This window comes from Chaetodon auriga, chromosome 19, assembly GCF_051107435.1.
Source record: "Chaetodon auriga isolate fChaAug3 chromosome 19, fChaAug3.hap1, whole genome shotgun sequence".
Classification (NCBI taxonomy): Eukaryota; Metazoa; Chordata; class Actinopteri; order Chaetodontiformes; family Chaetodontidae; genus Chaetodon; species Chaetodon auriga.
Window position 1 is genome coordinate 3,080,454 of NC_135092.1, and position 26,728 is coordinate 3,107,181.

The 26,728-nt window shown below is 40.4% G+C and overlaps 1 protein-coding gene across 2 annotated transcripts; it reads left to right on the top strand.

The window, feature by feature from the left end:
• Nucleotides 1-1,085: 1,085 nt before the first annotated feature.
• Nucleotides 1,086-25,410, top strand: nek6 (NIMA-related kinase 6). Of its 2 annotated transcripts, none has more exons than XM_076757882.1 (10): nucleotides 1,086-1,221; nucleotides 13,002-13,102; nucleotides 13,249-13,389; nucleotides 14,322-14,384; nucleotides 14,683-14,793; nucleotides 15,159-15,267; nucleotides 15,679-15,786; nucleotides 16,232-16,326; nucleotides 20,581-20,694; nucleotides 22,014-25,410. In XM_076757882.1, the coding sequence occupies exons 2-10, from the start codon at nucleotides 13,025-13,027 to the stop codon at nucleotides 22,122-22,124; spliced, it is 930 nt and encodes a 309-aa protein (XP_076613997.1). In that variant the 5' UTR covers nucleotides 1,086-1,221; nucleotides 13,002-13,024; the 3' UTR covers nucleotides 22,125-25,410. The 2 variants fall into 2 exon arrangements, with proteins under 2 accessions (XP_076613997.1, XP_076613998.1); XM_076757883.1 differs by lacking the exon at nucleotides 1,086-1,221 and adding an exon at nucleotides 2,413-2,543.
• Nucleotides 25,411-26,728: the final 1,318 nt, after the last annotated feature.

Here is a 26,728-nt window from a genome sequence, read left to right on the forward strand (position 1 = left end):
CACACACACACACAAACACAGACACACACGTATATATATATATATATATATATCCCACAATCCAGCAGCGGGGTGTAAGATGCTGGCAGGGAAAGCATACATGAAGCATCATAACCAGGTGGCTAGCATCGTACACAGGAACATCTGTACCAAGTATGGGCTGGAGGTCCTAGGATCAAGGTGGAAGATACTTTGAATTATTTAATAACACAATTCTTCTTTCTGCTTTAACCTCTCACCTTACTGCAGTGATCTGGTCGTGTACTTTGGGTTGTGTCAGAACTTTGTGACATCACAGTAATTTTGCACACTTCTGTCTACACCAAACCACACAATCAGAAGTGCAACACACAGAGTGCATAGTGAAATATTGTTTGAGCTTGTTCTTAAGTTACTCTTTATATGAACGAATTATATGTGAATTTAGCTAATCTTACTGGTGGAATGTATTCCTGGTATGGTAGAAATAAGGTTTTAGACCACCAGAAACTTCTCTTGATTGTTAAATGGATTGGAAAAAGTTACAAAAAAGCGTAAAAGTTGAATGAACTTAAGATGGAAAGCATCCAAAATAATAAAAATTTCTGCAGAATTTTCACATCTCTTCATGGTCATTGGGGGTTTGGGGGGGCTGAAGCCTCATTTCTAAAGTCTTGGCTTCGGCCCTGACTTCAATAATAAGTACACTACTTTCTACATCTGATGCACGCAAAAAGTTTCACCTCTGAGATCAGACTCAGTGATTTATACCGGATGCTTCTGCCTCCTTTCTGTCACGTGTGTAAATACTTTAAGATCACATGTCATCAAACAATGGCCCCATCCCACAAGCATGGGGGCTGAGTGAGGAGAGAGGGAGCTGTGACGCCTGACCTACTTTTCAACAAACACTCTTCACAACCTCACTTTACTATGCAGAGGTTAGAGACTTTGAAGTGTCCCTCCTCTCATTCAGCGAGCTGCCAGCACACTCACTGAGCAGCCTGCGTGGCAGCAGTGGCACAAACCACAGACAGTGAGACAGACAGAGACAGACAGGCACAGAGAGAGACAGACAGAGAGAGAGAGAGAGAGAGAGAGAGAGAGAGAGAGAGAGAGAGACAGAGACTCGGGGGAGGGGGTCTGTCTGTCGGCGTGAGGAGTTGCACAATAACACGGACCAATGTAACTTGTAGAAACATTTCAAAGCTTCCAAGCAGGACATTATTGACGCCTCTTCAGGTAAGACATGACGCGCTCATTATAAATAACCATCTCCGACTTGTTGATGACCCGCTTAAGCAGCATGCAGAGCTTATGTGAGAGTCAACTTTTTTTTTTTTGACATGAGCTCGTGTGTTTGCATGAAACGTCTGACCGAGCAGCGTCTGTTTACTGGTGTCGGAGCGCTGCAGAAGCTGCTCGGCGCACACGGAGTTAGCGCCGACGCTAAGCCGCCGCTCAGAGCGACCATATGGAAATGAGATCTGCCCGCTGGAGACGCTGCTGCATGGATCGCTGCGATCTGCTTTGAACGTGTTTTTCAGTTTGAAACAAAGCGCTGTGCTCTAGAACAATATCGCATAACTTGGTCACATTTTTCGTTCACATGTGGCCGCTGCCAGGTCATTTCAGTGCTCTGCTGCCCGTCACTGGAGCTGAAGTTATGCTGCTGTTTATCACAACATGATCGAGCTATTGAGATATTTATTGCCTCTGTGTAGGTTATTCTTTCATAACAGGAAACCCCTGCAGGCATCGTTAACTTCTGCGGTCACTGGTTCATTTTTCTAAAAAAGGCATTTTGTGGAATATTTTTGAATGAGAGAAGTCACACTGACATTAATTACAGTGCCATGCAACTTGGTCACCCTTTTCCTTTTCCTTTAAGTTAGTTAATTAGGGAGTCAATATGGCCTCGGCTGTAATATATATTATCTAAAGCAACAGAGGCAGAGTCTAGCTAATGCTGACTTTTGTTGCACAGACACAGATTCACACACACACACACACACACACACACACACACACACACACACACACACACACACACTCCAGCAAGGAAAATAGCACATTAACATGATACATTTTACATGCAAGCAGAGCATAATGCCTGTGTTTGTGGTGTGCGGTGTGTGGTGTGTGGCTGTTTGTTGGTATAAATGAAATGTTACTTGCATCACACGAAATGGTAACAGCAGGGGTGAATGCTGGCTGCAGGGTGGGGGGGCCGGGTGTGGGGTGGACAGTATTGAACGGGTGGTTATGAGGATGCCTGGGCATCCAAGGTCAAATAACTGGCTAAAATTAGTCACGTGTCAGCTGTGACAGGGAGCCAGTGTCCTGTGTGACTGGGAGGGCTGGTTAGTATCCACCCAGCAGGAAGCCATGCCTTCACACATCCTCACTGAAAGTCCGCGCACACTGCTCTTCCGTTATTCTCTGCCCTTTTTACCATTTGAGGTTGAGAAGAAGGTTCTCTAGAGTTCGTAAAAGCTGAATGCGGTTATATTTGGCAGCATGGTTCTGGACTCTTGATTGTGGATAGAGGTTTCAAGACACAGGTTAGTTTTCTGACACATATGTGTCAAAAGTCATTGTTACAAATGTCAGTCATGCTTGCTGGTAGGAGTGGTTTTAGCTTCCATTGGGCTGCTTAATAACTGCAGCAGAGGAGCAATAGTGCAGAGCAGTTTTAATGAAGGGATATATAGATATATTCAGCTAAGCTGGTGACAGTTGGTCTTGTGTGGTCATGATGTGCGTTTTAACATTTAAGAAAAATGAGCATCAGACTGATAAGATATGATATGAACTAGAGCCTGAACAGTATTCCACAATGGACAATATTATCGACTGATTTTGAATGATCACAGCTTTATCAGTTTTACGGTACCATGGTGTACAGTATTACACAACTATTATTAGAAAGGAATGAAAACATCGTTATTTTGGTTGAGCAAATACTTTATTGTAAATAAATACAAAATATTATGTCCTATGTATATTTTAACATTAATATGGTAGAGGTCATTACCGTAGATAAAAAAGGCACATGGTATAATAACCCTCAATTTTCATACCACAGTATGCGAAGGAAGCGGTTTACCACTGCAACCCAAACTACAGTAAAGATCAAAGACACCTTGAAATATTGCCATTATACAGTTCATCCACCAGAGAGCACTGATGAGTTTAAATTTACACTGTAAAAACTCTTGGTCACTCACTCTTTGAACAAAAACAAATTTAAGGGATCTTTATCTAAAATGTTTGTGAAAATTATTTGTCAAGAACAAAAGGTAGCCGTTTGCTTCAGCAAATTTGGCTACATTTAGGCACCAGGTTTTGACAAGGAAGAGTTCAGTCCCAAAATGTTCTACTGAGGAGGTCGAAAAGAAACCTTCAGTATGCCATGTTTCCACTGTGTGGTATCGCTCTACTTGACTTGACTCTATTTTTGTTTTCCATTGTCAAAAACTGTGGATAGCACCTGATAAATTTTACTTTTTTGGTATCACCTCGGTCAAAGTTCCCACCAAGCAGAGCTGATGCTAAACCATGGAGGGAAACACTGCAGACAAATGATTGTCATAGATTTGCCACGTGCGACATGAACATCCTGAACACTAACCCAGTGGCATTGCTAGGGACTCTTGGGGCTCCAAGCAAGAAATCCCTGGGGCCCCCCACCCCACCCATGCATGCTGCAAAAATTTGGTTTTTGCACACATAAATGCACAATTTTCGGGACATTTGAGATATTTTGTCCCCATTTTTCATGGTCATATCTTAATATTCCTTTTTGAATCTATGTGGATTTTTGTAGTCTGGGGGGAAATGATATCTTTCACCTGTATAGGTCCCCTTGTTACCATTTGGCACAGTTCAGTATGGCTTAGGACACTTGGCCATTGTGCAGGGTCTTCTGAGATCAAATCTTTTGATGTGTCATCTTCTTCTTCACCTTCGGGTCTTGATGGAACTGATGACAGAAACAACAACAACAACAGGGTATATTTGTTATAAATGATCTGTAAAGAGCATTGACTATATACAGTTGTTATTGTTGTGCTGAAACACACTCGGCAGTTTGAAGCCCCTCAGTTATTCTTATTGTTGTTGTTGTTATATGTTCTCAATGAAAGTAAAAATTATTGAACTCACAGTCATCAGTATCAGCATTTGGAATTGACGCTTGATCATCTGTCTCTGTTGTATCTTCTTGCTCATGTAAGGCAGGAGGTAGGGGAGCTGTTGTGCTGCTGGAGGTGGACGTTGACGGAACTGATACAAAAAATAATAACAACAACAACAAGGCATATAAGAATCTTAGGGCAGGCAATAATTATGTATGTACACAGCACTTGCTACTACCATTACTTTATGCTACTGTCATAGAGAATATTTAGAGGGCATAGCATATATTATTATCAATTAAAGTGGAATACTGAGCTCACAGTTTTCATTATCAGTGTTGGGAGGGGGCACGTTATCCTTTCCCGGCTTTGCTGGTTTTAAAAATGTTAGTAATGATCCTGAGGAGAGATAAGAAAGAAATATTTTTATAACATATTTATATTTTATAAGTCAGTTTAAAATGATTTGACATTATTATTCCACATGTTTTAAGTTTAAATGTTCTCCTTGGAGCACACACACATCCATCATTATGCATAGCTTTTTCATACAAGGTGCAATTTATTATTATATTAGGCTGTTATTATTATCAGCATTATTTGACTGTCTGTCTGCCTGTCTATCTAGACACTCAATAGAAGTTTTGTTGTTGTTTTTTGCTGGTGGTGAGTAAAGCAAATCTAGCGGGATTTACCAGCATCAGGCTAGTGGCTGCTGCTAGCTAGCCTGCTAATGTTGTTGTGTCCTGTTTTCATAGCAATCATGGCTTAATTGTTAGCTTAGCTAGGTGTGTTAGCCCCAATGGAGTCCGTGACAACACAGTAGGCAACTATGCACTTACCGCTGTCTCTCTTTCTTTTTACATCCTTTTCTCTGCTTCTTTTTTTCCAGAGGGATAACTCCTCTTCATTTCTTCAAATCACACTTAAATTTCAAAAATTAAATTAAATAAATTTCTTTTCGTGCAGTACAGGGTCAGGTGCAGGCTCAAGGCAGATGGGGTGGAGCTGCACAGGGGGGTTTGCTACTGCGGTGTCATGTCATTGCAAATTGCCCATTGTTGTTTGTGCTGTTGAGTATATTTTGGCAGCCCCAGGGGGTCCCCCTAGTGGCCGGGGGCTCCAAGCAACTGCCTGGCTTGCCTGTCCGCAAGCCCCGCCCCTGCACTAACCGCAAATTCCAACTGGAGTTTTTTTTATTCAGGTTGACTCAAATTTGCCTCTGTGAGCCTGTCAAGTTGTAGTTTATATCCGTGAATGTCCACAGTCATATATGTTGTGAAGACTTTGAAAATGGAATTTATTGCAGTACAGGACTTCATCACCTTTTCCAGTGACAAACATGCTGTCTTCACTTAGAGACTGTTTTTCCAGAGGAGTACAGTGGACTGATAGACAGCTTCATCACATGGTGTAACAACCATCACCTGAACTCAATATCAGCAGAACCAATGAGCTCATGGTGGACTACGATGATTCAAATATAGATGCTGCTCCAGATATGGATGTTGTCTGACCAAATGTGAAATATAATCACAGTCTGCCTTCTGGTCCTGAGTTATGGTGCTGAATAATGACAGGACAGTGTTTATGACTTCACAGTATAGTTGACCTTTGACCTTTTGGATATAAAATGTCATCACTTCATAATTTTATCCTGTTAGACATTTATGTGAAAATATTTTCATGATTAGAATATGAATTCTGGAGTCACGGCCAAAGCGTGTTTTGTGACAGACACTGTGATGTTGTGGTGTTTCAGTTACATTAATTACATCTAACTCAAAAGACAAACACATAACTCAGTTTCCTTGTGTGACAATTGCATCTCAAAACATGCCAGCATGCTTCAGGAAGGAGGCAGGGTACACCCTTCACCAGCTGCCAGTCTTTCGCGGAGTTTACACCCATATGCTCAAACATGTTGACACTCACAGTCACACCTATGGACAACCAAGAGTACAGAAAATGAGACTTTTTTCTGTCTGATCTTTTGTAATGTGAAGAATCTCCCTCCTACCAATTCTTTGGAAATTTCTGTAGCATTTGTAAGAGGCTCTGAGCTGTTTTTCATTGTGACAGAGGAAGAGGAAACAGCTGTGTGGGTTTAGAGCACAGGGTCAACAGAAATGAAAAGTCATAGGCAGAATAGCTTGAGAGGACCTCCCAGGTTCTGGCTTCAGTCACATTTTTCAGTCACATTTTTTTCTTGGAATGATTCTGAATTTGGAAATAGAGATGGCAGTGATTTTGCAAGGTATGTGTCCTGCGTCTGTGATGCGCTCAGAACCTAAAAGACATAGTAAACTCACTATTGATGTGTCCATGGGACACACAATTTTTTTTTCCTTGATAATGCTACATTGTGAACAAAGAATCCATGTCGAAATCAGATATAAACAAAAGAAAGCATGCTAGCTTCACCTCAACAAGGCCAATCCTCAGCAAATTCATTTCAACAATTAAAGCTGCAAATGGAATTGGTGAAGGGTGGCATGGTGGCGCAGCAGGTAGTGCGCGTGCGTCACAGCAAGGAGATCGCCGGTTTGATCCCCGGGTCAGGCAGGACCTCTCTGTGTGAAGTTTGCATGTTCTTCCTGTGCATGCGTGGAAGAATATGTGTGGGTTTTCTCTCTGGGCACTAGTCGGTATAGAAAATGGATGGATGGAATTGGTGAATAGAACCCATGTAAGAGAGATCCTGTTTTTTCTGGAATAATCAGTGAAAGGGGAACATTTTGAAATGCATTTTGCATTTGGAAAGCATTTTGAAATGCCACCAAAGAAAAATATCAAGCATATTGCTAGCCAACAAACTATCGCAGGTATACATGTATGACTGCTAAATCTACCTCTGATGTGCCCCCGTGTACCTCAGCTTCTGCTCAGCCTACCAAGAGTGCCTTACATTGGTTGCACATTTGCTGACATTCAGCAAAGACCCCAAGGTAAATGGCCTGAAGAAAGCGATTGGTACAGTAAAGTTTATCAGCATTACGTCTCTGATGATGGATGCAGTGGCTCCTGTTACAATCTTATCCCAGTTACTGTAAACAAAATAATGTAGCATTAGTAAAAGTGAAGCTGGACCTGGCCATGTTGTACAAAAACAAAACATTCGGAGTTCCCATTCAAGCAGTAGGCTGCCTGATCACAAGCTGGACACATGTTTTACCTAAATATGTCTGCACTGAGTGGAAGTTGGTTTAAAGTTGGGTATTGATCAGTTGGACTCAGTTCAGTCCAACAGATCTGTTCAGTGTTACTTTAAATCAAAGCGCAGGGTCACAGCTCTGCCTCCATCTGCTCCTTCAAAACATCCTGTAAGTCCACCATCTGTCAAGCTGACTGAGTACAGGAGCTGACTGTTAACATCTGAATGCACCAGCTGGAATTGTATAATTCACTTATCTTGTAATAATGGATCAGGAACTCAGGAACCTTGGCTGGATTCGGACCAGAGGAACTAGGGTCTCAACTAAGCTCTTATGCCAAAGTGGCTGGTGCCAAAAATTCTGCTTTAGGAGTATTTCTTTGTGATAGCTCATGAACTACTATGGCAGGCTTTACAGTGCTTAACCAAAATACAAAGAACAACACATGACTGTGTCATTGTGTTTGAAAATTGATAAGTGATACCATCATTTTTTTAGCCATGCTAGCAGCATTGGCTTGGTTGTTCCACCTCTTTGGTCCAGAGTGGAAAATCTCAGCAGATATTGATTGGTGTCAGATTTGATACAAACATTCATGGTCTCCAGAGGACAAATCCTGCTTACTTTGATGATCCTCTGACTTTTCTTTTGTGCTACCAGGAGGTTAACATTTGTGGATTTGAGTGAAGTATCTCAATAACTGTCTGGTGGATTGCCATTAAATTTGCTACATTCAGCCCCTTTGGCCATTCCTTGACCCATCTAGTGCCATCATCAGATAAAAATTTTGATTTGTCCATAAATGTTGTTTGTGACCAAACCCCAGCAACACCAATGACATTTCCATCAGCCTTAGCTGTATTTTGTGTTTATAGCTAAATACCAAACTAACATCAACAAAGTAGGAGCATCATATCTGTTTAGCATCAGCATTGTCATTGTGAGTATGTTAGCATGCTGATGTAATCATTTACTTCAAAGCACAACCTGCTGCTAGCACGGCTGTAGACTTTTAGGCTATGTTCAGACAAACAGTAGCCCTGCATGAAAAAATGCAGCCCTGTCATTCAGTGGAGTGGAGTCAAGCCAACACAGGAGGCTCTGGCAAAATGCAGGGTTGAAATGCAATACATCATCTGACAATGTGCTGCATTGACCAATCACATACATGCAACTTTAAATTTGTCCTGGTGGTTTACTTTGTAACAATAATGTTCGGTTTCTATGGTTTACCTCATGATCGTTGGGATGAAAGATAAAATAGTTGCCGCTGTGATAACCAGGCAGAGTTATCAAATCCTGTCTGTGAGTTTTAAACCATTGTGCAGTGTTTTGGAGTGTTGCATTCATATGTTACTCAAACTGGACTTCCTGGATCATATTTCATGTCTCACCAGCACCTTCAACAACACGTACCCACCAGTGCAGCCCCCTGCACTGTTATAATGCAGGGCTGTTTTTGGTCTCACTAGTTTTACTGTAATTTATTGATTGCAATGAGTTGAGGCATAGCCATATGCTGTATATAAACAAATAGGGATATACATATGTTATAGACATGTTTGATAAATTAAGTCATCCTCCCACCCCTGCATCCACATATGGGCTCTGTTTCTTTAGGATTCCCCATGTTGATCTTTCCCTGCTCTTGCTCAGGCAGCTTTTGAAACTATGTTCACAGGGAGTAATTGAAACAGAGCCCTGTTCCAAAATATATTTTACAGTTTTCTGGCTGAAACATTGTGCAAGAGCCAGGCATGCTATGAGAGCAGACAGGCTCGTGGACCACTGAATCACTGGATTAGAAGAATTCATAAATCTCAGGCAGTTGTTCTCAGGAGAGTTGATTCCTTTTGGGGAGTTATTTTCTCAGCAGGAGTCCTCCACCCAGCTTTTGTATCACAGTGTGTTTTAGTGGAAAATCATACCACTGGAGGTCTGTAGATCACTTGTAGAGTGAGACAAGGCTATGTTGAGAGATTTCTTAGCCTTGAATGCCAACAACAGCACAGTCTTCATTACCACAATTAAGAGCAGCCTGATATATGTGTATAGCACAGATCTGTTCCTGTGGTGAAACTTAAGTCATGGCATGAGGCCCGCTTGGCATTACTAACATTTTAATGGTTAGTAGAGCTGAGTAGGTTAAGGTGAGTGCAAGTTAACACATGCACACTCACCTAAATACTTAAAGCTGACTCATCAGAGATGAGGGTGGGGGGTGTTGAAGAATAAGTCTTGTAATGTTTTAGGATAGGGAGCAGGTTTCAACATGACCCAGCTTAGGCATTTTAGCAGCTATTTGTGGTCAAAACAAGTCATCAATACTTCAGTACTTGGCAATGATAACTCCAGGAATCACATGTTAATGAGGTGTTTTTTCACAAAGAATGGGCTTTTGAAGAGAGGAGGCATGCTTAGGTGACTCAGGTAGAGATGGGGGTGGGGGGTGTTGCTCACAAGCCCACTCTGTGACTTGTTTTCAGTGATCCACTTGTTTGGAAATGGCTTTATTATTTCCAGTTGAAACTAGAGCAAGGTCTCCATCCATGAGTCATCACCACAGGCGCCCAGCAAGCTTCAACTCCACTGTCAGAAAAGAGCACTTAGCACTGTTGTGTATGTCTGAGTTAGTTAGTTCAGTGTAACTGTAACTGAGGTATCCTAAAGCTGTTATCATTTCATTCTTTTTGTTTTTTAATCCCTGCAAGCAGTCATGTACAGTTATATTGATATATACAAATGTATTATTTGTTTTCTGTTTACTTTGCATTTTGCTATAATTAGAGCTTTCCTCTTATGGTTACACTGACCTCAGAATGGCAGTACATAGCAGGTTGTGGAATTTCTAAATTCAAAGGGGGTTGGTGAATGTGAAGGTGCTCTGCAGAGTTATCCAGGGTTGTGCCATGACATTCCCCGGATATTTCCTGAGCACGCTCCACACACATGAACCTGAGGCTAAGATTGTAGCTAATAAGCAGGGGGCCACAGAAATACAAGATATGTCAGTACTGAAATGTCAAAGGTGTTTGAAGACATTTAGAAACAGTGTCTCCATTACATAGTTTATCCACCAGAGAGTTCCAACAAGTTTATTTTTACACTGTAAAATGTCCTGCTCACTATGTACCTTGGTCAAAAATTATAATGGAGGATCTTGATGTGTACTGGAAGGTTGAACTTTGCCTGAACAGCAACAAGAAACCTGTTCAGTGTCGGTGGGCACAGCCAGGTCTTTTTTTGAGACCTCTGCCCACAGAGAAACACCTGAGCTTTTTCATCAGGTCTCCTACACATTTCATTCAGCCTTTGCCAAATAAGGTCCATGTTTGAATGACACAAATAGCGTATCGTTCAGGTGTTGTTTGATTGTCCTCTCAGTTTTGCTGAATTGTGCTGGGTGTTGGGTTGGCATGAAAGCTTGTTTTTGACTTTCATGGGCCCAGAGGAGGAATCCTGTTGACATTTGTGATTTCTCCTGTTGTGCCACTATGAGGTTGACATTTGCGTTTTAACTGTCAAGTAGTTTGGGTTATGACCAAATACCTGCAAAACTAATGAGATTCCCTTCAGCATCCGCTGTATTTGTGTTTAGTCATGAATGAACAAGTGCTAACACGCCAACACGCTAAAACAAGATGATGAATGTGGTAAATGTTATACCTGCTTCTTATCAGCATGTTTGCATGCTGACAGAAGCCTTTAGCTCAAAGCACTGCTGTGCGTCATGGTTCTGTGTGGTTCAGTTAAAATGGACCCTTGTGCCTCTGCCCAGTTACTGCCATTTGTATGGACTGGTAAGAAAGCTATCAATCAAACGCTGGTGTGGACATAACAACTGGACTGAGACTGTTTGAAAAGATGAATCTTGGTCCACCGTCAACTGGATTCTGGTGTGGTTTGTTTGTGGCATGACAACAAAGAAACCAACCACAGGATTTTATGCAAATAATTTTTAAACCATGGTGATATGTATGTGTGTCAGTATTTCCCCTGAATTGTTACTGTACAAGACACCTCCTTTTTGTCGTGTCTCTACCTGTTAGTCATAATATGAGGCTGGTTTTCAGTCCAAGCTCTTTGTGACACCAAACAACATACTCATCAGAAGCGTTAAAGTGCTGCATAAACTTCTGTCAGTCACTGGAATTGATTTCCCCACTTGGGTCCTGTTGATGCCAGGATGCATTTGCCAAAAGTGTCTAATCAAGTTAACTGTCAGTCTTTATAACATCATGTTTACGCCTCTTGGTTTGTCTGTTAAAAGTCAGTATAGGAACAGGACCATAATGAAAGTGCAGCAATGTATCATTTTTTTCACTTGGTGTGGACCAGATGAACTGACAATGACAATGACAATGAAAGCGAGGGACATTGATGATACATGAAGTGAGACAGAATGAATGAGGTATCAGCTGTGTTTTCTGCTGTAATTCAGACCGTTGAACTCATGGGGGGCCACGTGCACTTATAGTAGGTCACCTTGTGTTTATAAGTTGTCTCTCATCCCTCTTATCTTGATCTATAGATTTTGTGTATTTATGCTCTGTAAAATAAACTGCTGTGTGACTAAAAGTGCTGAATAAATGAAGATTTTCAAGGTTAATTTATTTATCATTCTACAACACTGGTTGTACAACAAAATGCTGTAGTCCCTTTATGTTACTCACAAAATAAAAATGATATGAATGGATGACGGCGGCATGGTGGCGCAGCAGGTAGTGTGCGTGCCTCACACCAAGAAGGTCGCTGGTTTGATCCCTGGGTCGGGCAGGGCCTTTCTGTGTGAAGTTTGCATGTTTTTCCCGTGCATGCGTGGGTTCTCTCCAGGCACTCCGGCTTCCTCCCACAGACCAAAAACATGCTCATTAGGTTAATTAGTGACTGTAAAAATTGTCCTTAGGTGTGAGTGTGAGTGTGAATGGTTGTTTGTCTGTCTTTATATGTTGCCCTGCAATCGACTGGCGACCGGTTCAGGGTGTACCCCGCCTCTCGCCCGTTGGCAGCTGGGATAGGCTCCAGCCCCCCCGCAACCCCGAAAGGGATAGTCAGTATAGAAGATGAATGAATGAATGAATAAATGGATGACTAAATATATAGAAAAAATAAACTCTAATTTATGGTAGAGCAGAGGAATGAAGCTACAATTACAATAACAATGAGTCATTTGGCAGACGGTTTTATCCAAAGCAACGTACATATGAATTCACACACCGATGGCACAGCATCAGGGGCAATTTTGGGGTTCAGTATCTTGCCCAAGGATACTTCTGCATGTGGACTGCTGAGGCCAGGGATCTCACCACCGACCTCCTGATTGGTGAATGACCGCTCTACCTCCTGAGCCACAGCTGCCCCCAGACATCAGAATGAAGCTGCTCTTCATTCTGGTGTTACAGCTGCGCATACTTCTGTATCGCTTGTCAGATGGCAGCAGGGTGAACAGGAAGTAGCTGGTTTTTGTCTTTTAGCATCCTTTGGGCTCTGCACAGGCACCTCACTGATACTCAGTCGATGGGTACCAATGATGGTCTGGGCAGTTTTAATCACCTGTTGCAGAGCCCTCTTGTCCTGGTCTGTGATTTCATGTCAATATCCAGTGTTTCCAGTCAGGATGCGTTCTATTGCTCCACCATAAAAGTTAGCATGAACTTTGTCGTCTTAAGTTTCTTTAAGAAATACAGTTAATCAAAAACTATTTTAACATTTGTCTTCTTTGTTACAGTAGTGGGTAGGTGTGATGCCACCATGGAGGCACAGAACAACAACCAGCCCACGTTAGACAACCACAACAATCTCTACAAGATAGCTGGCCAAGAGGATCAGGTAGGATCAACACAACTGATTCTTGCATTTAGCTTCCCCCTCGCTTCTAAACTCCGACAATCCAATTTTATGGCTAAAACATACTTTATATTGCACTATAATGCAATGCCTTGTTAAAGCTTTTAATATGGAATTTTCTTGTACAGAAAAACATGCCAAGCTATAGGTACTGCTGCACTCTGGCAAACTTCCGGATTGAAAAGAAGATTGGTCGGGGCCAGTTCAGTGAGGTCTACAAAGCCACATACCTGCTGGAGGGACAGCTGGTTGCACTCAAGAAAGTCCAGGTACAGTACTCAGGAGTGTGTCTGATACTGCTTTAGGATTACTCTACCATACAGATGCACTTATCAAGATTATTAGCACAGTGCTTGTGGTTTTAGCAAGTGGCCAATTCAATATTGTTAATGTTTTATCTATCATCAAGATTTTACCACTTGTGGCAAAATTGATAAAATAAACTCTAGAGTCTGACCAATATATTGGCATTGTTGAAACTACAGTATTGACTGCTTTTATCTCATCACAGATGATGATGTCTTGACGTATTTGTTGTCTGAGAAGTAACAAAGAATTTCAGTAACTCCAAAGATATATTTTGGATCATTTAGAAACTGTTATCATTACATAGTTTGTCCACCAGAGAGCACTGTAAAATATCCCACTCACCCCACATCTTTGTTACAATTACTGTAATGGAGTGGATTAGTGGATTTCTCATATTTTTTTGTCTTGGTATGTATTTATGTTAAAATATTTGGCAGATACATTATTTTCAGATCATATGGACAAAAAATAATAATAATATTGGAATCAAAAATCCAGTGTCAGTCAAGCTCTAATCAAGGCTTTGATGTTCAGTAACTAATTTGATATAACGACCGATATATTAAATTTTTTATGTGAACACATAACATGAAAAAGAATGCTAAAAATCCCTTAAATGTGTTATTAAAGAATGTTGTCCAAAATATGTAATGACTGAGACATTTTACAGTGTAAAAAATCATCTGCTCTGTGGTGAACAGCTATGCCTCTGTTTCTACATGATCACAGACATATCTGTGGCATTTGTCTCATTACTCTGGTGACATTTCTTGTGACTGATGTATCTGTGATGAGCTACTGCTGATTTATTGGTTGGGCTCTAGTTCAGATCATTTTGGGCAACCACCCAATAAGAATAAATTCATATTAACTTCTATCTCTGTTACTGCAGATCTTTGAGATGATGGATGCCAAGGCTCGTCAGGACTGCATTAAAGAGATAGATCTGCTGAAGGTAAAGTTGGTGAACCACAGCCATTGTGTTGAGTTGGTCAATGAACAAAATACATTATTAAAAGGTTTTCCTGCTTTGTGTTAGAGGAAAATAAAAGATCAGACAACATTGGAATGCTTATTGAATGCTTGTTTAAACCATATCAACTGGTGCAGATGATCTGATGCGTGAATCAACACTATCGCTTTGAGCTCAGTTGTACTGCTTGATTGTTGGAACTGTTTTATTTATGTTAAAATGAAATAACAATTTTAAAGTGTCTGAAACAACCATTTTTTCTTCTGTTTGTCCACTGCAGCAACTGAATCACCCCAATGTAATCAAATACCTAGACTCCTTTATTGAAGACAATGAGCTCAACATTGTTCTGGAGCTGGCAGATGCTGGAGATCTGTCCCAGATGATAAAGGTCAGGAATCACAACAATGTCCTCACAGGTTTATCTCAGAATAAATAAGTACACAGATACTGTATGCAGAAAAGTAGCTCAAACTCAACAGATGTTACATCCAGTAATAAGAATATGTGTAAGATAAGCTGATTACTGGTGTGTTAGCATTAGAGTTGAATATGTCCTCCTTTTTACCAGGACTCATACTTTGGATACTAATCATATTAGAGTGAGAGAAAAACAGTATTTAAACTTGACCCATTTCTTAAAACACCTCTCCAAAGTTCTCCACTCAATTCCACATAAATATGCTACATGTAGCACCTTTCTGATAAGAATTGTGTCATTGTATGGACTAACAGTCCTTCATTTTATCTGTTTAGTACTTCAAGAAGAAGAGGCGACTCATTCCAGAGAGGACTATATGGAAATATTTTGTGCAGCTCTGCAGTGCTTTGGAGCACATGCATTCACGCAGAGTAATGCACCGTGGTAAACAGCTACTCACAGATTTACTCACCCTCCTCTTGGTCCTCATGTACACCACGCACACTTCATCATCTCTGTGTTTGTTTCTACTGATATACTTAATCCTGTCATCCATCCTTCTGCTCTACCCATCATGTTAACTCATCTGTATTGCATCATATTTTTAGGCAATATGTATGTTTGTATATGTTTGTACATAACATAGTGCACAGACTGTGAGCATGAAAATCTTCATCTTTCTCTACAGCCTCAAATTTTCTGCTAATTTCAAGTTTAGTCCAGAAGTACAGTATGAATACAACGAAAAATGGTGGGGATGTTACATGTTCCCAGGTAATTTTGTGTGTGTGTGTGTGTGTGTGTGTGTGTGTGTGTGTGTGTGTATGTGTGTGTGTGTGTGTGTGTGTGAAACAGATATCAAGCCAGCCAACGTGTTCATAACAGCCACAGGGGAGGTAAAGCTGGGTGATCTTGGATTAGGCCGCTTCTTCAGCTCTAAAACCACAGCAGCACACTCGTTAGGTAATGCACATTCACAAGTACTGTATATGCAGAACATACTAACGTACACATACTGTACCTGAATGCAGGGCACTTATTTTTCGTTTATATTGGCTCTTAATGAAGGTGTGCAGGTCATACAAAGCAATAGATATCAGAAACTGTGTGTGTATTAGAAAATGTATTTTTTGAACATTAAAGCATGCAAGCTTTTTGTAAATTTTCTCGTAGATACCCTAAATAAAAGTATGAACATAAAAAGTAAGCATTAATGGGACCTTTAGTAATATGTAGGTGTTCATTTTATGTGCTAGTATGTTAAGGCAATTATCAATAAGAGCTGAGTCAGGGACAGCTAATTTGTACTCCATTGCTTCAATAAGACAGAACTCTCATTCTCAAATATTTTTTTTTAACTTTTGTACAAAAGTACCCTTTCATTTATTTGTTACTTTCTCTGTCCCAGTGGGGACACCTTACTACATGTCACCGGAGAGGATCCATGAGAACGGTTACAATTTTAAGTCAGATATCTGGTCCCTGGGATGTCTTCTGTATGAGGTAAGGTCACGCACACTTTGATCTTTATTGACAGTGAATGATTCAGATAACTGATAACTTCCTCATTCCACAAGCAAAACAACCTTGCTAGTGGCCTCTGGAGGCTGCAAAGTTGCACCACCAACAAAAACATACTGACAACGACCATTCGTGGATCCACTGTAACAGCCTATCTACAAAGAAAGTGTTTTAGCCATGTTTTCAGTCATTTTGCACATGTCTGCCCATGAAACCATGCATCTGTATTCCACAACGCAGGTGTTTGATATGCACTATACTCTCACACTGTGTGTTGACCTTTAGGCCCCGTTTCCAGCAATGCAGAAAAGACAAAAAGTTGACTCATTTTGATATGTATTTTAAAGTGATGAAGAATTAACTCATTTGGTTTAAAGCTTTCAACGCATGAAGACTTTACATAACCTGAAGTATACATGACACAACAACAAAAAAAAAAAAAAAAAGAGACACTGACAGGCCTCAGAGTACCACAAAATATACAACAACAGCCAAACTGGACCTGCTGTGTGGTCTGGACAACACTGTTTTATGATAAGGCAAGAAATTACAGCTCTCTTTCATTTAGGTGTGCCGGGGTCTTCATATTGTTCATGCTGGCTCACTAAGCTTGGGACCTTTACAGGATAGGTTCATAATTTTTTAAATTATGTTCCCAAAAAGTTTTCAAGGTTAATCTGGGGTTCATGTAAGCCTTCAGCAATCTCAGCTAGTCAGTAAAGCTCCGTTTTAAACCCCCTCTTTGTGTTATCATCTTTCCAATGCCTCAGATAAAAGGTTCTTTTCTGTATAACAGTAAAGCAAAACTGACAGCTCTCTCTGCTGTCAGCCATTGTGTGTGACCATTAAAATAGAAATAGCTGTGTAATTGCAATGCATCATCTGCAATAAGCACTACCCCAGGTACCTTTCAAAGAGAACCTTCATGTGTGACAGCTGCCCAGAATAACAACAGTCTGGCTTTGCTCAAGGTAAATCTTCTCTAGACCCAGCCCAGTCAGAGAATTACAGACCAATCTCCAAGCTACCCTTTATGTGCAGAATCCTTGAAAAAAATTGTTACCAACCAACTCCTGAAGTTAGTTGAGGGTTATAAAATCTCTGACAATTTCATTTCAGCGTTTATCACAAGTATAATACTGAGACCGCTTTACTGAGTGGAACCAATGATATTCTTACACATGCAGACAAAGGTGAATACTCCATTCTCATTCCACTGGATTTGACTGCTGCCTTTGACACCACTGATCGTGCTCTTTTACTTGATAGATTGCATAACTGTGTTGGCATTTCTGGTGTAGCTTTGAAATGGTTTCATTCCTATTGGACAAACAGATATTTGAATGTCTGTATCAACAACTGTTTGTCCTCCTCAGCTCCCCTGCTGTGTGGTGTCCCTCAGGGGTCGGTCCTTGGACCAGTCTTTTTTCATTGTACATGCTTCCACTGAGTCATTCGTTTAGCCACTTTCAGGACATGTAATATCAGTATTATGCTGACGATACACAGATCTATATTTTTATCTGCCATTCCCAATAACGACTGTCCTCCCTCCATGAATACTTAGCTGCCCCCAAAGAGTGGATGTCTCTTAATTTCCTCCACATAAACCCTGTCAAAACAGAAATCATTTTAATTGGTTCTTATAGCTTTTCTTTTCTCTCATTGTGCTGTGTTTTACATTGTATTTTTACCTTATTTGTTGATTTATTTTTATCTTTCCACGTGTGAAGCACATCTAACTGTGTATTTCAAGAAGTGCTATATAAATAAAGCTTTACTTTCTTTCTTACTTAGCTTAACCATATCAATGTCACTGGCATGACTTTATTTTTATTATGTCAGAAAGCTTTTATGGTTTTATTTTCTAAGTGATGCGGAACTTAATTTCCTTTCCTGTTATTATAACTGAAGTGGTCAGAATACATATTGGTGTTATCACAGGCTATCAGCAGGTCTTATCTTTGTTTTTGGTCTTTAAAACTAATAGAGACAGGAATTGGGAGGTTGGGGGGGACAACATCCTCTGTGGCAGGAAGCAGACGGGTTCAGATTGATAAATGTCCACCTCAACACTGATTTTAAAGACTGAACTCAAATCACAACCATCCCAGTTTTGCATAACGGTGTCTGTGTTTGATTGACAGCAGCTGGAGTGGTGTGCCCATGTCTGTTTGATTGACAGCAGCCAGCAGGTTGAGCTCCAACAGGTCAACATGAGACAAAGTAAACGAACATGTCCTTTATCTTATAAGCCAGGGGTTGGCAGAGATAACAGATATACTCACACATGAAAAGTGTGCGCAGCCCCTCCCATAGCACAACTGACCACTCTGACGCTTGTGTGCAACCTTTGCCTAGTCCATACGTATGCGGGTAATTTTCTAAATGTAGCTCCTTCTATTGGATTTGGCCTTTTGTCCTCACACAAACACAGTTTTAGGTAAATGAAAACAGAGCTTTTGGAAAACTCCTTCTAAGGTGACATTCAGAAACTCTTTTTGCATTTGTAACATGTAGACAATCAAGTTTTCAGGAAAGTTGTCGAGCTATGCTTGTGTCAGCGCCAGGTAGTATAGTAGGAAAAGCAATGGTGTCAGTCCACAAACAACAACAAAAGTCAGTAATTCTAATATAAAAGTCAATAGCTGGGCTTAAACGTAGTGGCTAGCTAACAACATTTTTTGTACCAGGCTGTAAACATATTCATTTCTGCTGTAAACTTGGACATTTTATTATGGGCGTCTGTAGCGACCATTCAAGGAAGGGCAGTTTCTGGCACTTTCACGTTGGCTACACTTTTCAAACCCGGAGGTTGCTGCTTGGTAGCAGGCTGCTGTCTGCCTCAGTGTGCATGTCTGCTCTGCCTATGATAGGATGCACTATTGATGCAAATGCATTTAAAATGAAGCCATTTGATCGGCTGTATGTAACAAGTTTTTCAGTTACGTCGGAGAACTAACAGTTCTGAGTAATCAAAAGCAAAACTATGGGGCACCATTATATAGAATATGAATTTCATGTTCAATATCATGTTTTATTTCTCAAAGGAGAACACATGACAAGTACAAAGCAGAGATGCTGCTGCAGACAAAAACGGCAATTTCGTTTCAGTTTGCCACCATTGTGAATATAATAACCCTTACTATTAGTCATATTTTTTCTTGTGTTTCATTGGAATGCTGAGCTATTGTGGAGATAGTCATCGCCCTGTACAATGGTTTCACAGTCCTCTGTGTTGTGGAGATTCTCTGTGCATGTGAGCGGTTTTGACAGGCTGAATGAACCGCATTATGTGTCTGTCTCATTTATTCTTTGGCTGCATCACCACATCGACCACATGAGACACCAGATACTTTCGCATTCTTCATACTTTCCTTTCATCTTTCCCGACATCTTTCACATTTTTTTTCCCTTTTAACCCTTTTTTTATGTTTTCATTTTTAAATTGCACAGTTTACTGTCCCTGCACAAGTGCATTTTAACATAAAATGTGGCACTTAAATGCTTAATCTTATGTGTTGTCAGTGTTGCTATTTACATGGACTTAATTTGTAGTGACCGTAGAAGTCACAGGATGACTCTGTCATGGGCAAAACTGAGCACTACTGTGTGTACGTGACTATCTTTGTATGTAGTTGGCATCCATTCCCAGGGTCAAACTCAAAAGCAGTTTTATTTGTCTAAAGCCCTGCCTGCTAGCAGCCCATAATACTAAACATCTTACTCTGTGTTGAGTTACATGAGTGTAGTATGGTGTTTGAAGAAAGCAGATGCATTGAGTCATAGAGATTGATAATCCTCTGAGGAGCATGAACTAATCTGTCCATTCAGTCGTGATGATCATCTGGGGACCAAGAATATTCACAGTGATTTGTGTTCTCAAGTTGGAAAGATATCTTATCATCGAACCAACTTTGACATCAAGATAATTACATGACATTGTTTTGGGGACTGTCAATATCCACACCAAATGTCACGTCGGTCTGTCCAGGACTGTAGGTCTTATCTTGGTGGTACATTCTTCCTCATTATTTAAGGCATTAATCTCTTGGATGTTAGTCAAGAGCAATATTATTAGGGTATTACTGTATTAGGGCACTGCTGGTTGTCCTTGTTTAACTTTTGAATAGTTTCTGTTTCCAGTGGTCATTGTCTACCCTCATATTAGTATTTATTTCTTTCATCTCCCCACAATTTATTTCTCTTATACAGACTGTCTTCCTCTTTCTCTAGATGGCAGCGCTGCAGAGTCCGTTTTATGGGGACAAGATGAACCTCCTCTCCCTCTGCCAGAAGATTGAGCAGTGTGATTACCCTCCACTCCCACCTGACCATTACTCTGAGAAGGTAGAGCAACACTAAACTTAAGTGTTTGGCCTCATTTGACATCGTTTTCATGGAGAAAAATGTGCTGTGAATACAGATACTTAATCAGTCAAAACTACAACCGAAAATATCAGTAAGCATGAATATAGTTATTTTTGTTTGTCTTTAATTCATCGCTATTACTTTAAAGGTGAATCATTAAAATTTGGAGGCCAGTTACTGTATAAGTAACTGTATGAGTCATACCATGCTTGAGTTGAGTTTTGTGGTTGTTTATTTATATATATGTCATAGTTGGCATATGCAATTAAATGTTTAGCCTAGCTTAGCCCACACTGGAAACAGCTAGCCCAGCACAATCAAAAGCAGAAAAAAATCTGCTTTCCAACAACTCTAAAACTCTTATTTACGTTGTGTTATGTTGTGTCTTGTGCATGTTAACTACGTGTTGTTCAGAGTTATGATTGTTCATACCTGATACCTGCACTATGGCAACAGGATTTTTGCATTCCTTTGTGTGTCCAGAGGTTGTTGTCAAGAAGTTATCACAATGCTAACCTCCTAAAAGCTAAATTAGCAAAAGTATGTAAATAAGATTAAGAAGTTTAGGAGGTGTTGGAAGGAACAGTTTGTTACATTGCCAGAGAAATTTTACCTGTTTATACTTTTTTGTGTCATGCTCGTGGTCTGCTATATCCAAATGCTCAGTAAGGCACTGACACAAACAAACCAGAGCTACTAAAGGTGGTGCCACACTGTTCCTACGGCGTGACATATCAGAATGCACAATGCCTTTTTCTTGTCAACAAATCTCATGTGCAGGGCCAAAGATCAATGTGTCCTGCCAGCAAATATTGTGTGTGTGTCTGAAGCCTGATATATCTTATTCCATCGTGCCATAGAGCTCAATTGTTGTCCAAAACCTACACACACACACACACACACACACACACACACACACACACACACACACACACACACCGTAGTTTATTCACACATACACTGTCTTGCTTCCTCAAATGCTCAGTAGTGTCAATCCACCACTCAAAATAGTCCTGAACTAATGCAGTATTTCCTGTTTGAGTAATGGAAACTGCAGTGACCAGCTGTTTTATGAAATTACTGAACCTTTTTAAAGATGAATTGACATATTTCTGAGGCTTTTTTAAACAGTTACTGTCTTGCAGCAATAGACAGGGTAGAGCAGTCAGATAGTATTTAGAGTCTGGCTAACACATTGTTGGGTTTGGTCTTGGGAGTTGTTGACAATGAGAAAAATGTAGGATAATGCCATTGTTATCCTTGAAGCTAATAAAGCTAAGCTACTTAACTTTTCACAGCTGCGGAACCTGGTTAGCATGTGCATCAGCCCAGACCCAGACCAGCGGCCGGACATTGTCTTTGTGCTGCAGATTGCCAAGCAGATGCACATGTGGACCTCCAGCACCTGAGCACCATTTCTGCTCCAAGCCCGCGCTCTGCTCAGTCTGAGGATCTCAAACCACTAGAAGTAAGCTCTGCCTGGTCTTGCAGAACATCGTTTGCTTTGCCCTCATCTCGACAGGAGGAGGCCATGGAAAGACTTGCACAAGTGAGCTGTGATGTTTTCAACATCCAAATGCCCACTTATTTTCTGTCATGGAGGATGTGAAGAAGTGCATTAGTGGTGTAGCACTCGTGGAGAGTGGAGTTTATGAAACCACACTTGTTCATGTGAGAGGCGATCGCATTTATGCCAATTCTTTAGCTAAATATAGAGAGCTGTGTCTCACTATGATTGCAGATTTCTTCGAGCTTTTTTTTGTATAACTCCACGGGCTGCATTCCAAGTTTGTACCATTTGTATCAGGTAAGTGTGCTGTAGAGCTGGGCAATTAGAATATTTATCAATCTATTGTCTATCAGTGTAATCATATACATTTTTTTTTATCTTGTCAATTTCAGTACATCATTTATGGTCTAAATGGAAAATTAGCAAATAATTATTAGCAGTTAGAGTCAGATTTCTCAGAGTCCAATCTCTGAAAGAATGCAGCTTTGTCTAACTGTTGCCTGCAGTGAGTCTAATTGTGATGGAGACCAGCTCCTAACGAGAAGTTCTCCTGTGTGGAAGCTGGAGTGACTGTGGCGATTTCTAGCTTTTCTAGGTCCAGTATCTCAAGATAATTGCTTAATTATTTCACTGACTTTTTTGGTTACTTGTGTCAGCACAACAAGCTGTAAACACAACACCGACATATTTATCATAAAATTGTTACAGTGATCATGTTAGCAAACAGTTTCCTATTAAACATCCACCAGACACAGAACAACATGAGCTTTTATTTGGAGTGGTGTTTATATGTCCTATATTCACTCTCTTTTAGCTCTGTTTTGATCTCCACCAACTCCTGAGAAAAAATCTGACTCTTTAGCTGCTCCACTAAGTTCACCAGCTGGTCTATTACTTTGCGCCATCCTAATACCAACACCTGCAGTATTTACGAGAGGTCAAGTGCCTACTTTGGTGACAGATTTGCAGTAGCTGCTATGGTGTCCAAGTGCCTGCTAAGACTTGTAGAGAGTGGAGGTTTATCAGAGCTCAGTGGGACACAGCTGCATAACGAGGCCATCCTGTCCTTCACACAAATACGAACACATGGCTCACTGCAGCTCGAGTGCTTTTTCAGTTTGATTTTATAGTCATAAGAACTGCCAGATGACAGTAAAAGATACACACACACACACACACACACACACACACACACACACACACATTATCTAGCTGGGAAGAGTAATTAAATGGAGTTATTAAGGTGGTGAGATTATGAGACATGATAATATTTTGAATGGTTTCTGTCTCATACATTTTTAGAGAAGGATTTCTTACAGTTATTCATAGAAAAGCATGATATTTAGAATGATTTTACACACTCAACTGATGTTTAGTCTGTGAAAACAGTTCTATGCACAACAGTTTAATGTCCTCTGAAGGAGCTTTATCAACTCAGAGCAAATAACCCTGATGATACAGATACAGGTGATACAGATCATACAGGTCATCAGGGTTATCTTGCGCGCAGATTGCAAATTTATGACAAAAAGCCTGAGTTAAAAACTGGAGTTACAGAATTTGAAACACAGGGCCGTGATTCTATTGAGTTGACCCGTTCCGTAGACTAGAAGTCAGGCTATCACAGGCTCTGCTGCTTCAGGTTTGGCCATTTTTTTAAATGTCTTGTGATCTTTAGATAATGGGCCTAAAAAAATGTTCATCATCATCATCATCATCATCATCATCATCACCATCCCCCACAGCCTCTTGGATTCCAGTTGTGCGGATGTTTGGAAAGGACTGGATTCATTTTCGTATTGCGCAGTCTCAGAGTGTGAACTCTGCAATTGTTTGTGCTCCTGAATGTAATAATCGCAAACTTTGCCAACCTCTGCCTTTATTCTTTGAGCTCCTTAGTTAAAGGTACACTATGCAGGAATGGTCGATTACTGTTGACCCCTTAAGTTGACACACCACACCAAGCCAGTACAGTTAGCATGCTAAGCTAAATGCGAAACAGAAAACAGGCCAACTTCACATCGTTCTTCATCTCCATCCTCTCGTCAGTGCTCACCAGCCGATGAAAGCCAACCCCAGATTCACACTCATTTTAGAACAAGAGTTGTCTGCTTGGCGTTTTGCTGTAATTGCCCTTTTTCGTCACAGTGTCGGCCATATTTGTTTCCTCTTGGATGCGCCCTGCTTGCTACTTTTTATAAAGTCCCGACCTGACTTGTGTGTTGTTATTGGCTGGGGGCTACTCTCTGACTGCCCAAAGGTCGCAGCCCAGAAATGTCCTGAACACAGCAAAATAAGACGAAAATCAGAAAATACAGGCCTGATGGGTCGTAAGTGATGATGGGTAGGATTACAAGTCTGTACATTGTTTCTAAGGGAAATCCTGCATAGTATACCTTTAATTGTATTTTGAATTTGTGACAATTTTCATGTTGCCTAAATACTTCTCTAATGCATATCATTGTAGTGTTGATAGTGGAATTAAGAAGGAAAGAAAAGCATCTTTTGTTTGAGTAAATGACAACAGCAATAAAATAACCATTATGCCCAGTAAACTGAAGAATTAGCACAATATTGCTTATTGAATCTATTCATTACAAACCTGTTTTGTTAGAGTAATGGTGCAATGGTGGTGGGTGTTAAGTGTTCCAAAAATGTTTTGGAGATGTACTTCCAGAATGCAGTTTATGATCTTGTTCAAAGTGTTTATACGTGCAAGTAAAGACCATTGTGACTGTGAAACTGTAAAGACCGTGCAAGTTAGATGCTGTGAAAGCCATTTTGATAGATAGCACTAAACCAGAATATGTTTAAAAATGTCCTTGAGGAGCACATCTATTGCACATTACCACACAGAATAACTGAACATTGTTTTATTCATTTGGTAATGACAGCTTGTATTCTGTGCTGATGAAATTAATGTATTACATAAACAGGAAAGGGGAAGTTCAGTTTTCACCATGTTTAGACAATCTATTTCTCGTATCTTTATCTTCCATCTACTGTACTTATTGAATTGTGACTTTTCACTCAAAGTATTGTTCCATTATGTTTTAGCAACTGTACTTTTCTGTGCAGCATGGCATCAATTCAGCTCTGTGGAATCTCCATCAAGTGCTTCCTGTTTTGCATTTGTAGTAAAGTGTTTTTAAAATTAAAGAAGCAGAAGAAGCTCTTATTCCAGTAACTGAGTTTTGTACCACTTTTATTTAAATTATAAAGCAACACAAAACTAAATGACTTCCATGTTTCCTGTATAGACATTACTGTTGTCATGTGGCCCAAACATCATGAAAGGAATAATTAGTAGTTTGTAAAACCAACACACTCACAGACACAGTAACCAAACCTGTTGAGGGAAGACTGTGGAGTCTGTGGAGGTCTTTTATTTTGGAGGGGACATTTCATGGGTCAGGAAAAAGCCTCTTAATATTGATGATAAATATCTGCAGCATCTGTCCTGTGGACGTGCTACACCCCCTGGAGGATAAGTGCAACATTTATATGTCTGACTCCATGTACTGTATGTCTCAAGTACAGATGGGTGGCAAATGAAAAGAAAAACCTGAAGAAATGAGTGGAGACACATGAGTAACACCATATGATTTCTATATTCAGCATGCTTTACCTCCATGAATACTTTGGTTTCTTTTTGGTTTTGTTAAGTGTCTAAGGCTCTGCACAGCATGGTAGACCCAAGGTTTGAATGGCATTCCCCCACTTCTCTGTTAGCTGACAATAACAAACATATTGCAATAAACTACAGGTTGCATTTTTTCAGGTCTGTCTTCAAACTGGTCAGGTGTCCACATGGACACTGAAACAGGTCTTGCTGGCTGTAATTGTTCCTTGTGTTCATACTGACCAGTGATGGAGGACAAAATGCACAGACCTCTGTGTGAAAATGTTTTCTACATTGTAGAAGTCCATATGAGACATCAGCACTCTAAAGAAATCCAATGAGTGTCTCTAAGTTACAGCCATTTCACATGCAAAATTCCCTCTTTGTGTTTCCTTGTTTGGCTGCAGTGGAGGCAGTTTTCTAAGACTGCAACTTTGGAAAGTACCCACTTGATTTGATTATCTCAGACTGTTAAAGCAGGTTTGAAATATATTTGTACAAAGGAGAGGACAGTGGATTTGTATCACATCGGTTTCACAGGACGACTGATGACAGCAAGACAAATATTTCAGTGTTAAAATAAATACCTGGCTACTGACAGACTTGAAAAATTGTGAACTTCTAAGGACGGCCTGCTATTTTCACGATACACAGAAAATAGATTCCAAAATATTCTTATGTCGTGCTGCAAGATGAAGTGAGAGAATCTCATACTAATATCTATTCAACTGCAGCCTCTTGTTTCTCTTACTAAACTCGTCTTTTCCCTCGTTAAACTGACAGAGGAAGCCGAACGTCCCCCGGGGACCTCTGTTGTATGGTCGACTGCTCCCTCTCTCTCCTCAGCTTTCCTGTCTGTATCTTCACTGTCAACCTATTCT

What these genes read in the sequence shown, in the direction of transcription:
- nek6 (XM_076757882.1), top strand. Translation starts at nt 13,025, where the DNA reads ATGGAGGCACAGAACAACAACCAGCCCACGTTAGACAACCACAACAAT. An exon ending in TAGCTGGCCAAGAGGATCAG is followed by an intron (nt 13,103 to 13,248) that starts GTAGGATCAACA and finishes TTTCTTGTACAG; the next exon opens with AAAAACATGCCAAGCTATAG. An exon ending in CTGACCATTACTCTGAGAAG is followed by an intron (nt 20,695 to 22,013) that starts GTAGAGCAACAC and finishes AACTTTTCACAG; the next exon opens with CTGCGGAACCTGGTTAGCAT.